We start from the raw sequence: 14,366 nt of genomic DNA, 5'->3' as shown, positions 1-14,366 counted from the left end.
TGGGGAATCTGTGGTGGACTCTTCTATTTCTGGGGCTGAGGTTGCTGAGGTAGTTAAAAAGCTCCTCGGTGGCAAGGCCACGGGGGTGGATGAGATCCGCCCGGAGTTCCTTAAGGCTCTGGATGCTGTGGGGCTGTCTTGGTTGACAAGACTCTGCAGCATCGCGTGGACATCGGGGGCGGTACCTCTGGATTGGCAGACCGGGGTGGTGGTTCCTCTCTTTAAGAAGGGGAACCGGAGGGTGTGTTCTAACTATCGTGGGATCACACTCCTCAGCCTTCCCGGTAAGGTCTATTCAGGTGTACTGGAGAGGAGGCTACGCCGGATAGTCGAACCTCGGATTCAGGAGGAACAGTGTGGTTTTCGTCCTGGTCGTGGAACTGTGGACCAGCTCTATACTCTCGGCAGGGTCCTTGAGGGTGCATGGGAGTTTGCCCAACCAGTCTACATGTGTTTTGTGGACTTGGAGAAGGCATTCGACCGTGTCCCTCGGGAAGTCCTGTGGGGTGTGCTCAGAGAGTATGGGGTAACGGACTGTCTGATTTTGGCGGTCCGCTCCCTGTATGATCAGTGTCAGAGCTTGGTCCGCATTGCCGGCAGTAAGTCGGACACGTTTCCAGTGAGGGTTGGACTCCGCCAAGGCTGCCCTTTGTCCCCGATTCTGTTCATAACTTTTATGGACAGAATTTCTAGGCGCAGTCAAGGCGTTGAGGGGATCTGGTTTGGTGGCTGCAGGATTAGGTCTCTGCTTTTTGATGTGGTCCTGATGGCTTCATCTGGCCAGGATCTTCAGCTCTCGCTGGATCGGTTCGCAGCCGAGTGTGAAGCGACTGGGATGAGAATCAGCACCTCCAAGTCCGAGTCCATGGTTCTCGCCCGGAAAAGGGTGGAATGCCATCTTCGGGTTGGGGAGGAGATCTTCCCCCAAGTGGAGGAGTTCAAGTACCTCGGAGTCTTGTTCACGAGTGAGGGAAGAGTGGATCGTGAGATCGACAGGCGGATCGGTGCGGCATCTTCAGTAATGCGGACGCTGTATCGATCCGTTGTGGTGAAGAAGGAGCTGAGCCGGAAGGCAAAGCTCTCAATTTACCGGTCGATCTACGTTCCCATCCTCACCTATGGTCATGAGCTTTGGGTTATGACCGAAAGGACAAGATCACGGGTACAAGCGGCCGAAATGAGTTTCCTCCGCCGGGTGGCAGGGCTCTCCCTTAGAGATAGGGTGAGAAGCTCTGTCATCCGGGGGGAGCTCAAAGTAAAGCCGCTGCTCCTCCACATCGAGAGGAGCCAGATGAGGTGGTTCGGGCATCTGGTCAGGATGCCACCCGATCGCCTCCCTCGGGAGGTGTTTAGGGCACGTCCGACCGGTAGGAGGCCACGGGGAAGACCCAGGACACGTTGGGAAGACTATGTCTCCCGGCTGGCCTGGGAACGCCTCGGGATCCCCCGGGAGGAGCTGGACGAAGTGGCTGGGGAGAGGGAAGTCTGGGCTTCCCTGCTTAGGCTGCTGCCCCCGCGACCCGACCTCGGATAAGCGGAAGAAGATGGATGGATGGATGGATGGATTATTTTTTTAAGTAAAGAAAATAGTTTTTTTTACTTGCAAAAAATTGTTTTTTTTTACTTGCAATTCATTTTTTTAATTGAAGAAATTTGTTTTTTTACTTGCAGATAGTTTTATTTTTTTTTTTACTTGCAATTATTTTTTTAAGTAAAGAAAATTTTTTTTTTTACTTGCAAACATTTTTTGTTTTTTTACTTGCAATTCATTTTTTAATTGAAGAAAATGTTTTTTTTACTTGCAATTATTTTTTTAATTGAAGAATTTTTTTTTTTTTACCTGCAAATGTTTTTTTTACTTGCAGAAAATTGTTTTATTTTTTTTACTTGCAAATCATTTTTTTAATTGAAGAAATTAGTTTTTTTTACTTGCAGAAAATTGTTTTATTTTTATACTTGCAATTAATTTTTTTAATTGAAGAAAATTGTTTTTTTTTACTTGCCAATGTTTTTTTTTTTACTTGCAGAAAATTGTTCTTATACTTACGAATTTTGAGGACAAAATGAATGTAGTCTATTTTGGAATAAGGCTGTAACATAACATGTGGAAAAAGTGATGACGCTGTATAGATACTTAGGTGTTGATACAACTTAATTTTAACACTTGAATGACTAAAGACCCTTTTATGGACCTGGGACCTTAAACATTCACCAACATTGAGGGGAGCCCTAATGGTTTTAAAAATAAAAATATATAAAAATGGCCCCCGCGGCTCTTAGTGGAAAAAGTTTGGACACCCCTGCCTCAGGAGGGCGGGGCTTTTGATTAGGGACTTTATAAAGCATGACGTAATGAATGAGTCACCGGATTTGTTTGACATGACGCACTCACCACAGTGTTGAGGACTCTTTGTTTGAAGTCCATCTTGTCTGTGAGTCCAGTGAAGAAGCGAGGCACGTACGAAGGCGGGGACGGGCACCCTGCAGACTGCATATCCAGGAAACACGGAATTCCTCTCAGAATATTAATGTTGGGGATACCTAAGAAGGATACGGTAGTGAGACCATTTAAAGAGACAAAACAAAAGCCATCCTGTTGCTGCGACTTTTACCTAGTTTGCGAGCGATTAGGGCACCTGTAGGCAACATGGGGTCTGTCAGGACAGCGTCAAAGCCCTGCCGGATGAGAAGGTGTTACACATGATTCTATGGAGTGAAAGTACTGCAACAAACACACAACAATCTTTTTACTCAAGTAAATAAATCATTTTCTCCAAGTAAAATAACGATTCGCAAGTATAAACTTACAGGTTAACTTACAGGTTGAGCTTGTTTTCCTTCTCTTCTGGCCGCCATTTTACTCCTAAAAATAGTTTTTTTACATGCAAAAAATGTTTTTTAATTGAAGAAAATATTATTTTTATTTTTAACTGGAAGAAAATAGTTTTTCCTTGCAAATCGTTTTTTATTATTAAAGAAATTGTTTTTGTTTTTTTTACTTAGAATAGTTTTTTGCTCTGGTAAAATTGTTTTTAATTGCGAATCGTTTTTATAATTAAAAAAATTGTTTTTATACTTGCAAATAATTTTTTTAATTAAAAAAAACAATTTTTTTAATTAAAAAAAACAATTTTTTTAATTAAAAAAAAAAAAAATTTTAATTAAAAAAAACAATTTTTTAAATTAAAAAAAACAATTTTTTTTTACTCACCAATTGTTTTTGTACTTGCAGAAAATAGTTTTTTACTTGCTAATTATTTTTTGACTTTAAGTAAAAAGTTTTTACTTGCGAGTCATTTTTTTACTTGCAAAAATTGTTTTTTTTACTTGCAAAACATTTTTTTAATTAAAGAAAATTGTTGGGGGTTTGTGCGGAAAATTGTGTGTTTGTTTTTTTATTTGTGAATCACTCTTTTAATTGAAGAAAATGTTTTTTATGACTTGCCGAAAATATTTTTTTTTACTTGGGAATCGTTTTTTTATTTTTATTTTTTTACTTGCAAATAATATTTTGACTTGAATAAAATAGTTTTTATACTTGCAAATCTTTTATTTTATTGAAAAAAATTGTTTTCATACTAACAAATCTTTTATTTTTTACTTAAAGAAATGTTTTTTACTTGCAAATAATTTTCTTAAGGAAAATTGCAGAAAATTGTTTGTTTTTGTTTTTTTTACTTGCAATCGTTTTTTTAATTATAGAATTTTTGTATTTTTTTTTTACTTGCGATTTTTCTTTTAATTGTAGGAAATGTTTTTTTTACTTGCAGGATTTTTTTTAACTTGCGAATAATTTTTTTACTTGCAGAAAAAAAAATTTTTACTTGCAAATGTTTTTTTTAAATTGAAGAAACATGTTTTTATATTTTCGAATCGTTTTTTTACTGAAGAAAATTGTTATTTTTACTTTCAAATAATTTTCTTAATTAAAGAAAAATAATTATTTGACTTGCAGAAAATAGTTTTTTTACTCGCAAATATTTTTTTTAATTGAGAAAAAAAATCTTTTAACTTGCAAATAATTTTTTTACTTGAAGAAAATAGTTTCTATACTTGCAAATTGTTTTTATTACTTTTAACGTTTTTTACTTGCAGAAAATATTTTTTTTACTTTGGAATAGTTTCTTTATTTGAATAATTTGTATTTATTTTTTTACTTGCAAATAATTTTTTGACTTGAAGAAAATTGTTTTCACTTGCTAGTCGTTTTATTAATTGAATAAAATTGTTGTTATACTTGCAAATCTTTTATTTCATTTAAGAAAATTGTTTTCATACTAAACAAATCGTTGTTGTTTTTTTTACTTAAAGACATTTTTCAATTAAGGAAAATTGTTTTTATACTTCCAGAAAATTGTTGTTTTTTTTACTTGTTTTTTTTAATTATAGAAACGTTTTTATATTGTACTTGCGATTATTTATTTTTTAATCGAAGGAAATGTTTTTTTTCTCGCAGGATTTTTTTTTAACTTGTAAATTTTTTTTACTTGCAGAAAAATTTTTTTTTTAACTCGCAAATGTTTTTTTTAATTAAAGAAAATTGTCTTTTACTGGCAAAGATTTTTTTAATTGAGGAATTTTTTATTTTTTTTTACTCGCAAATCATTTTTGGATTGAAGAAAAATTTTTTATTACTTGCGAATCGTTTGTTTTACTTGCAGAATTTTTTTTTTTTTAACTTGGCAATTTTTTTTTTAAACTTGCAAATCATGTTTTGACTTGAAGAAAATTGTTTTTATTTGCTAGTCATTTTATTAATTGAATAAAATTGTTTTTTACTAGCAAATATTTTTTTAAGTAAGAAAAATTGTTTTCTTTTACTTGCAATTTTTTTTTTAATTGTAGGAAATGTTTTTTTTTACTTGCAAGATTTTTTTTCCACTTGCGAATCGTTTTTTTACTTGTAGAAAATTGTTCTTATGCTTGAGAACTGTTTTTTGATTTGCGGAAAATAGTTTGTATACTAGAGTATCGTAAAAACATATTTGTGTGTTTGTAGAGTTTCGCCACTCCATGTGAGTGCAACACAGCAACATTGCTCCAAGACAACAATGCAAGTGTGAGGCTTCACCTGCTGATCCAGATGTGCGATCAGACTGTCGTTGAACAGAAGACTCTCTGACACGGTGTGGATAATTTCCATAATCCGTGCCATCTGTGCAAACTTTTTCTGCATTCTCTCCAGGAAAGGCTGTGTGGATTTGACCAGCATGTCTTTGTTGCCGGACAGTATGGAGTCAACAGAGGCCTTGTCGTACGGCACAGGATAGGTCAGAGTGTCGTAGTGCTCCCCCGGGCCCAACTGCATGCTGACCTCCGGAATCACCACGGTGACCTGGTGTCCGCGCCGACCCATTTCCTGCGCAACGGCCTTGATGCCGGTCCAGTGACTCCCGTCCATGGGCACCACCAGAAGTTTCCCCAGGTATGACGGAGCAGTGTGACTGGCGCGGTTGTTCCGAGTGGATCCACTGGTCTGGTCCGCAGCACAGATCATGTTTAGCAGCAGGAGCACAGACGTTCCTACCAAGGTCCACATTGTTGTCTTCTCCTGTGCAGGCAGCTCACACAACTATGTGTGTGCGAAGGGGGAAGGGGCGGGGAAAGTGCTTCAAACACGCCCATAAAGGCTGTGATTTTCCAGCTTTTAGTGCGCTACGTCAGCGGTTCACCTCGGGACACACTTGGCTCTCCAAGTACCAGCAGAATGACCAACAGTAAAACATAGTAGCGTAGTAGGCCTCGGTATTCATTCAAAGCACAGCTGCCGCTGCACTTAAGTAGCAAATCTAAAAAAAATGAGTTGCACATAAAAGTTAAATAAACATTTTACTAATATGAATATCAAAATACAGTGATAGGAATGACCGTCTTAATTGTTTATTTTGCCGTCAACGGCCCCAGCAGCCACAAGACATTGAAACAACGTTGAGAACTTGCTTTTTGACGACGTTTAATCAATGTCGGGGACTGACATCGATTTGACTGTTGAATTTTGGTCGCTTTCCGTACAACACAAATACCCCCCGCGACTCCGAAAGGGACAAGCGGTAGAAAATGGATGGATGGACAAATACAACAAGCTTTTTGACGACGTTTAATCAACGTTAAGGTTGTGACGTTGATTTGACCGTTGAATTTTGGTCGTTTCCTAACCAATATTCTACAACACAAATACAATGTTGAAACACCATGCTTTTTGACGACATTTAATCAACGTCAAGTTGTGACGTTGATTTGACCGTTGAATTTTGGTCGTTTCCTAACCAACATTTTACAACACAAATACAACGTTGAAACAACATGCTTTTTGACGACGTTTAATCAATGTTGGGTTCTGACGTTGATTTGACCATTGAATTTTGGTCGTTTCCCGACCATAATTCTACAACACAAATACAACGTTGAAACAATTTGTTTTTGACGACGTTTAATTAATGTTGGATTCTGACGTTGATTTGACCGTTGAATTTTGTTTGTTTCCCGACCAATATTCTACAACACAAATACAACGTTGAAACAACATGCTTTTTGACGACGTTTAATCAATGTTGGGTTTTGACGCTGATTTGACCGTTGAATTTTGGTCATTTCCCAACCATAATTCTACAACACAAATACAACGTTGAAACAACATACTTTTTGACGACATTTAATCAATGTCAAGTCGTGACGTTGATTTGACCGTCGAAATTTGGTCGTTTCCTAACAAACATTTTATAACACAAATACAACGTTGAAACAACATGTTTTTTGACGACTTTTAATCAATGTTGGGTTCTGACGTTGATTTGACCAATGAATTTTGGTCGTTTCCCGATCAATATTCTACAACACAAATACAACGTTGAAAGAACATGCTTTTTGACGACGTTTAATCAATGTCGGGTTTTGACGCTGATTTGACCGTTGAATTTTGGTCATTTCCCAACTATAATTCTACAACACAAATACAACGTTGAAACAACATGTTTTTTGACGACTTTTAATCAATGTCGGGTTCGGACGTTGATTTGACCAATGAATTTTGGTCGTTTCCCGACCAATATTCTACAACACAAATACAACGTTGAAACAACATGCTTTTTGACGACGTTTAATCAATGTCGGGTTTTGACGCTGATTTGACTGTTGAATTTTGGTCATTTCCCAACCATAATTCTACAACACAAATACAACGTTGAAACAACTTGTTTTTTGACGACGTTTAATTAATGTTGGATTCTGACATTGATTTGACCATTGAATTTTGGTCGTTTCCCGACCAGTATTCTACAACACAAATACAACGTTGAAACCACATGCTTTTTGACGACATTTAATCAACATCAAGTCGTGACGTTGATTTGACCGTCGAAATTTGTTCGTTTCCCGACCAACATTCTACAACACAAATACAACGTTGAAACAATATGCTTTTTGACGACGTTTAATCAATGTCGGGTTTTGACGCTGATTTGACCGTTGAATTTTGGTCGTTTTATAACCAACTTTTTATAACACAAATACAACGTTGAAACAACATGCTTTTTGGTGACGTTTAATCAATGTTGGGTTCTGACATTGATTTGACCGTCGAATTTTGGTCGTTTCCCGACCAATATTCTACAACACAAATACAACGTTGAAACAACATGCTTTTTGACTACGTTTAATTAATGTTGGATCCTCACATTGATTTGACCGTTGAATTTTGGTCGTTTCCCGACCAATATTCTACAACACAAATACAACGTTGAAACAACATGCTTTTTGACGACGTTTAATCAATGTCGGGTTTTGACGCTGATTTGACTGTTGAATTTTGGTCATTTCCATCCATCCATCCATCCATCCATCTTCTTCCGCTTATCCGAGGTCGGGTCGCGGGGGCAGCAGCCTAAGCAGGGAAGCCCAGACTTCCCTCTCCCCAGCCACTTCGTCCAGCTCTTCCTGTGATGATGAAACAACATGCTTTTTGACGACGTTTAATCAATGTCGGGTTGTGACGTTGATTGGACCTTTGAATTTTGGTCATTTCCCAACCATAATTCTACAACACAAATACAACGTTGAAACAACTTGTTTTTTGACGACATTTAATTAATGTTGGATTCTGACATTGATTTGACCATTGAATTTTGGTCGTTTCCCGACCAGTATTCTACAACACAAATACAATGTTGAAACAACATGCTTTTTGACGACATTTAATCAACATCAAGTCGTGACGTTGATTTGACCGTCGAAATTTGTTCGTTTCCCGACCAACATTCTACAACACAAATACAACGTTGAAACAATATGCTTTTTGACGACGTTTAATCAATGTTGGGTTTTGACGCTGATTTGACCGTTGAATTTTGGTCATTTCCCGACCATAATTCCACAACTCAAATACAACGTTGAAACAACATGCTTTTTGACGACGTGTTCTGACGCTGATTTGACCGTTGAATTTTGGTCGTTTTATAACCAACTTTTTATAACACAAATACAACGTTGAAACAACATGCTTTTTGACGACGTTTAATCAATGTCGGGTTCTGACGTTGATTTGACCGTCGAATTTTGGTCGTTTCCCAACCAATATTCTACAACACAAATACAACGTTGAAACTAGGGCTGCAGCTAACGATTATTTTTCTATCGATTAATCTATCGATTATTTTTTCGATTAATCGGTTAATCTATAGATTTTTTTCCCCCGATTAATCTATAGATTATTTTTCCTTTTACCGATTATTTTTTTTATTTAAAATTAAGATGAAAAAAATTCATTTAGGCCAGTTTTTTTCAAAAGGCATGGCTTTTATTTACAAAAAAAAAAAGTATGGCCACTCAGTCAACATTGAAAACATGGCAAAACATTCTGTAACACTGTAAACATTTGTGCCAATCTAAATATTCTGGAGCACTGTAAACATTAAGTATTGCTTTTAAAATGTGCAAAATAAACATCCAGTCCAACACAGTACACTATAACCAATTCTACTCATTCCAGTGAGTGACTAACAGTTGTAATGAAGAAAGGTTAGCATGTCTACATGCTCTGGGGTGAGGCTGGTTCTTTTCTTGTTTACAATATTCCCAGCAGCTGAAAATAGGCGCTCAGAAGGGGTCGATGTGGCTGGAACTGAGAGGTAAGACCGAGCCAGCATTGCCAGATTTGGAAACCTTGCCTGATGTTCTTTCCACCATTTTAATGGGTTTTCATCCTTGGAAATGGGGGATTCTCCAAAATAAGACACTAACTCGTTTCTGACCATTTCAGCATCATTACTGTCATTGTTGTCTTCCTCATTGTTGCTGAGTTCATCTGAATCTGAGCCAAGAAGTGTGTCTAGTAAAGATACTGGCCGCCTGTCAGCATCTGGTCTTTCCACTTGCATTGCTGTGCCCTGTTGAGCGTGTCTCTCCTTTTCCCTTCTTTTCTCCTCCAGAACTATTGCATGCAGCTTGTATTGAACTTTTAAACACTCATCTGCAGTCAGGAATTTCAGCTTCCTGAATCGTGGGTCAAGTGCAGCTGCTAATATGCACACATTTGGTCCATCATCTTTGAATGTGGTCTCGGCTTCCCACCTGGATGTTATCTCACGTGCAGCAGTGACCTGGAAACACTTGATTGATGCATTTTCAAAAGCAGTTTGTGTAGCCTTCCGAAGCCCTTTGACCAGCAGAGGGACAGCGGAAACTGTTACATAAGATTCTCCACTCAGGTACACAGTTGCACATTCAAAAGGTTTCAGAATTTGTTCAAGTTCTTCAAGCAAGCTCCACTGGTCAGCCTTAAGATCCAGAAAATGCTTCCCTCTTTGAGTGACCTCCGGATCTGACAGAGTTGCTGTTATTGGCCACCTCTGCTCAAGCAGGCGACTAATCATGTAAAAGGAACTGTTCCATCTCACAGACACATCTTGTATGAGGCTGTGGTCTGGAGAACCCATTTGTTTTTGCTTAACCTTTAGTTTTGTACTGGATAGCTCACTTTTTCTGAAGTGCTCGACCAAACTTCTTGCTGCTCCTAAAGCTCTGCTGATGTGGTTGTCCTTTAGAGCATGGTTAACTACAAGCTGTAGAGTATGGCCAACACATCTGAGGGATGAAACACCATGTCGTTCCTCAAGAACTCTTAAAGCTGCAACAACATTTGCAGCATTGTCATGTACAATGACTTGTACTAGTTTTATGTTTATTTCAAACTTATTGACAACATCCTCAATCCAAGAGGCAATGTTTTCTGCAGTGTGCTTTTCATTGAGGGGCATTGTTGTCAAGTTAATTGAGGTAAGCTCCCACTCATCATTAACAAAGTGAATGGTGACACCAAGGTAAGCTTCAGTGGCCATACTTGTCCATGCATCAGTTGTGAGTGTCAGTTTTCCTTTCACATTTTTCAGGATTGCTTTGACTTCATTCATTTTCTTTGTGTATTTTTGCTCCATAAGCTTAGTGAAGTGGGTTCTTGATGGTAGTGTGTAGCCAGAGTGAAACCGTTTGATCATTTTTTGAAATCCTTCCCCTTCTACCATATTTAATGGCCTCATGTCTATGACCATCATTTCCAGGACACCATCAGTCAGGTCAGCGGCCACTTGGGGTGTGCATTCAGTCCCATGCCTCTTTGGAAAAAAATCCTGGACACTGCTTTGTCGTTTGCTGCAACATAAGAGACAACAATTAATTTTCATTTTAAATATACCCAAATACAGCTTACTTTAATACAAAAGGTTAATTAAACTACACACATTATCTTGTTAAATTGGTTTAATAACACAACAATGATAGTATGATTAAAGTGAAGTTAATTGTTCGTTTGTACATAGTATATGTAACTGTTAATGTTGTAAAAGGTATTTGCCCAACTTATTAACGTTAGCGTTAAAGATAGTATATGTAACTGTTAATGTAGCAAAAGGTATTTGCACAACTTATTAACGTTAGCGTTAAAGATAGTATATGTAACTGTTAATGTTGTAAAAGGTATTTGTACAACTTATTAACGTTAGCGTTAAAGAGGAGCGCGTCTTTGTAAACACTGAACAGGCACGCCAAACACGCCTCTCAGAGCAAAACGGTGCTTTAGTTTATGAATTTACAACGCAGATACAAATGACACATTCATGTTTTTGTGTAATGATGACAACGTATACTCACGCGGATGATTGACTCGTTGATGGTGATGGGAAGAACGCTGTCGGATGTTTTCTTTTTAGATGCTCGTTCATAGCCGTTGTGCTGCTGTGATACGCCATTTCCGCTCGACACAGTGTGCATAAAACAACATTATTAGGCCGTTTATTAAAATACTCCCACACTTTTGGCGTGTTTTTTTCCCCTCGCTCGCATCGTTTGCTCTGCGCTCCGCCATGACAGTGGTGTGACGTAAATATGCGACGCGTCGACGCACAAAAATGACGTCGACGTATTTACGTAACCGATGACGTCGACGCGTCGTTTCAGCCTTAGTTGAAACAACATGCTTTTTGACGATGTTTAATCAATGTCGGATTGTGACGTTGATTGGACCTTTGAATTTTGGTAATTTCCCAACCAATATTCTACAACACAAATACAACGTTGAAACATGCTTTTTGACGACGTTTAATCAATGTCGGGTTCTGACATTGATTTGACCGTCGAATTTTGGTCGTTTCCCAACCAATATTCTACAACACAAATACAACGTTGAAACAACATGCTTTTTGATGACATTTAATCAATGTCAGGTTGTGACGTTGAATAAAACAAATAATTTTATTCATTTTTGTTTCGTAGGTTAAATTGTTGTGTATATATTGTGCTCTGAGTTAATGTTAGTGATCATTTTTAAATTAATATCATTCATTGAGATTGTTCAATTTTATTTTATTTTTTGCATCAAATAGTTCAAGTCGGTCAAAAATGTTTATATAAGGATATATATATATAAGTGTATATAAGTATGTGTAAGTGTTTTATTTCAGGAAAATATATGCAATTTAAATACAGACCTAAAACAATGTTAATAAAGTTTTTGCTTAAGTTACTCTATATGTCTTTAATGTTAATAAGGATATAACGTTATGCAGAGGTATACTTATAACAATTTTATAGACAAATAATACTATATATTTTCCCTGGGTGGGCGTAACAAAAAATAATTGACAAGCACTACATTATCCCCGTGCTTTGCAGGGACATCAACATTTTTGCATTTTCCCCTCAAAAGTAAACTTTGTAGCACGAGGGCGTGTTTACAATCCTAAAAAAAACCTACAAATAAGAAGAAAATGTATACATGTCAGTGAAAAGGTACAGTCGTGGTCAAAAGTTTACATACACTTGTAAATAACATAATGTCATGGCTGTCTTGAGTTTCCAATCATTTCTACAACTCTTATTTTTTTGTGATAGAGTGATTTGTTGGTCACAAAAAACATTCTTGAAGTTTTTTTTTTTTTAATGAATTTATTATGGGTCTACTGAAAATGTGAGCAAATGTGCTGGGTCAAAAGTATACATACAGCAATGTTAAGTCTCATTGCAATAAGGCGCTTTTGGTAGCCATCCACAAGCTTCTGCTTGAATTTTTGACCACTCCTCTTGACAAAATTGGTGCAATTCAGCTAAATGTGTTGATTTTCTGACATGGACTTGTTTCTTCAGCATTGTCCACATGTTTAAGTCAGGGTTTTTGGGAAGGCCATTTAAAACCTTCATTCTAGCCTGATTTAGCCATTCCCATACCACTTTTGAGGTGTGTTTGGGGTCATTGTCCTGTTGGAACACCCAACTGCGCCCAAGACCCAACCTCCGGGCTGATGATTTTAGGTTGTCCTGAACAATTTGGAGGTAATCCTCCTTTTTCATTGTCCCATTTACTCTCTGTAAAGCACCAGTTCCATTGGCAACAGGCCCATAGCATAATACTACCACCACCATGCTTGACGGTAGGTGTGGTGTTCCTGGGATTAAAGGCCTCACCTATTCTCCTCCAAACATATTGCTGGGTATTGTGGCCAAACAGCTCAATTTTTGTTTCATCTGACATCACATGGACAAAGATAAGACCTTCTGGAGGAAAGTTCTGGGGTAAGCTTAAACAAAAATGGAGCTGTTTGGCCATAATACCCAGCAATATGTTTGGAGGAGAAAAGGTGAGGCCTTTAATCCCAGTGCTCCAATCACTCTATCACAAAAAAATAAGAGTTAGACTTAGACAAACCTTAATGATCCACAAGGGAAATTGTTCAACACAGTAGCTCAGTTACAATGATGGAAAGTGTAAGTATGGAAAGGACAATGCAGGTATAAATAGACTAAATTTAGCGATATAAAATCTAACATATATACGAATATATACACAATATGTGTACAGTATATTATATATATACAGATATATTATATTATGTCTATAACATATATGCAGTATTTTTCGGACTATAAGTCGCAGTTTTTTTCAGTTTGGCCGGGGGTGCGACTTATACTCAGGAGCGACTTATGTGTGAAATTATTAACACATTACCGTAAAATATCAAATAATATTATTTATCTCATTCACGTAAGGGACTAGACGTATAAGATTTCATGGGATTTAGCGATTAGGAGTGACAGATTGTTTGGTAAACGTATAGTATGTTCTATATGTTATAGTTATTTGAATGACTCTTACCATAATATGTTACGTTAACATACCAGTTGGTTATTTATGCCTCATATAACGTACACTTATTCAGCCTGTTGTTCACTATGCTTTATTTATTTTAAATTGCCTTTCAAATGTCTACTCTTGGTGTTGGCTTTTATCAAATAAATTTCCCCAAAAAATGCGACTTATACTCCAGTGCGACTTATATATGTTTTTTCCTTCTTTATTATGCATTTTCGGCCGGTGCGACTTATACTCCGGAGCGACTTATACTCCGAAAAATACGGTACATATATATATATAGTTGTAGAACTTATTGGAAACTCAAAACAGCCATGACATTATGTTCTTTACAAGTGTATGTCAACTTTTGACCACGACTGTATAAATACAACTAGAATACAAATGGCATACGTCTCCCAATCGAACGGCTCGCCACCGCGAATCTTTTCTCACCGTACAAAAGAGTCGACTCGTTCGCGACGGGCCCACTTGTAGAACTTATTGGAAACTCAAGACAACCATGACATTATGTCCTTTACAAGTGTATGTCAACTTTTGACCACGACTGTATAAATACAACTAGAATACAAAAGGCAGACGACTCACATTTGAACGGTTCGCCACCGCGACTCGGTTCTCACCGTGCAAAAGAGTCGACTCGTTCGCGACGGGCCCACTTGCAGAACTTATTGGACACTCAAGACAGCCATGTCATTATGTCATTTACAAGTATATGTCAACGTTTTACCAC

General features: G+C 37.4%; 1 protein-coding gene across 3 annotated transcripts in view; it reads right to left on the bottom strand.

Moving 5' to 3' along the window:
- Positions 1 to 14,366, bottom strand: part of LOC133581207 (UDP-glucuronosyltransferase 1A1-like) — a 40,177-nt gene that overhangs the window by 25,247 nt on the left and 564 nt on the right. The window contains exons 3-5 of one of the 3 annotated variants that reach the window (XM_061935312.2): positions 5,072 to 5,789; positions 2,613 to 2,676; positions 2,393 to 2,541 (exon numbers count right to left, since the gene is read on the bottom strand). In XM_061935312.2, coding sequence (XP_061791296.1) covers positions 2,393 to 2,541; positions 2,613 to 2,676; positions 5,072 to 5,539 — 681 coding nt within the window. In that variant the 5' untranslated portion in view covers positions 5,540 to 5,789. Of the gene's footprint in view, positions 1 to 2,392; positions 2,542 to 2,612; positions 2,677 to 5,071; positions 5,790 to 8,786; positions 10,642 to 11,139; positions 12,953 to 14,366 lie in introns of those variants that run through there. The other 2 variants (XM_061935302.1, XM_061935317.1) reach the window with 2 other exon arrangements.

The sequence above is a fragment of the Nerophis lumbriciformis genome, linkage group LG03 (genome assembly GCF_033978685.3).
Source record: "Nerophis lumbriciformis linkage group LG03, RoL_Nlum_v2.1, whole genome shotgun sequence".
Classification (NCBI taxonomy): Eukaryota; Metazoa; Chordata; class Actinopteri; order Syngnathiformes; family Syngnathidae; genus Nerophis; species Nerophis lumbriciformis.
The sequence above is the reverse complement of the archived record's forward strand: the minus strand, read 5'-3'. Positions and strand labels throughout refer to the sequence as shown.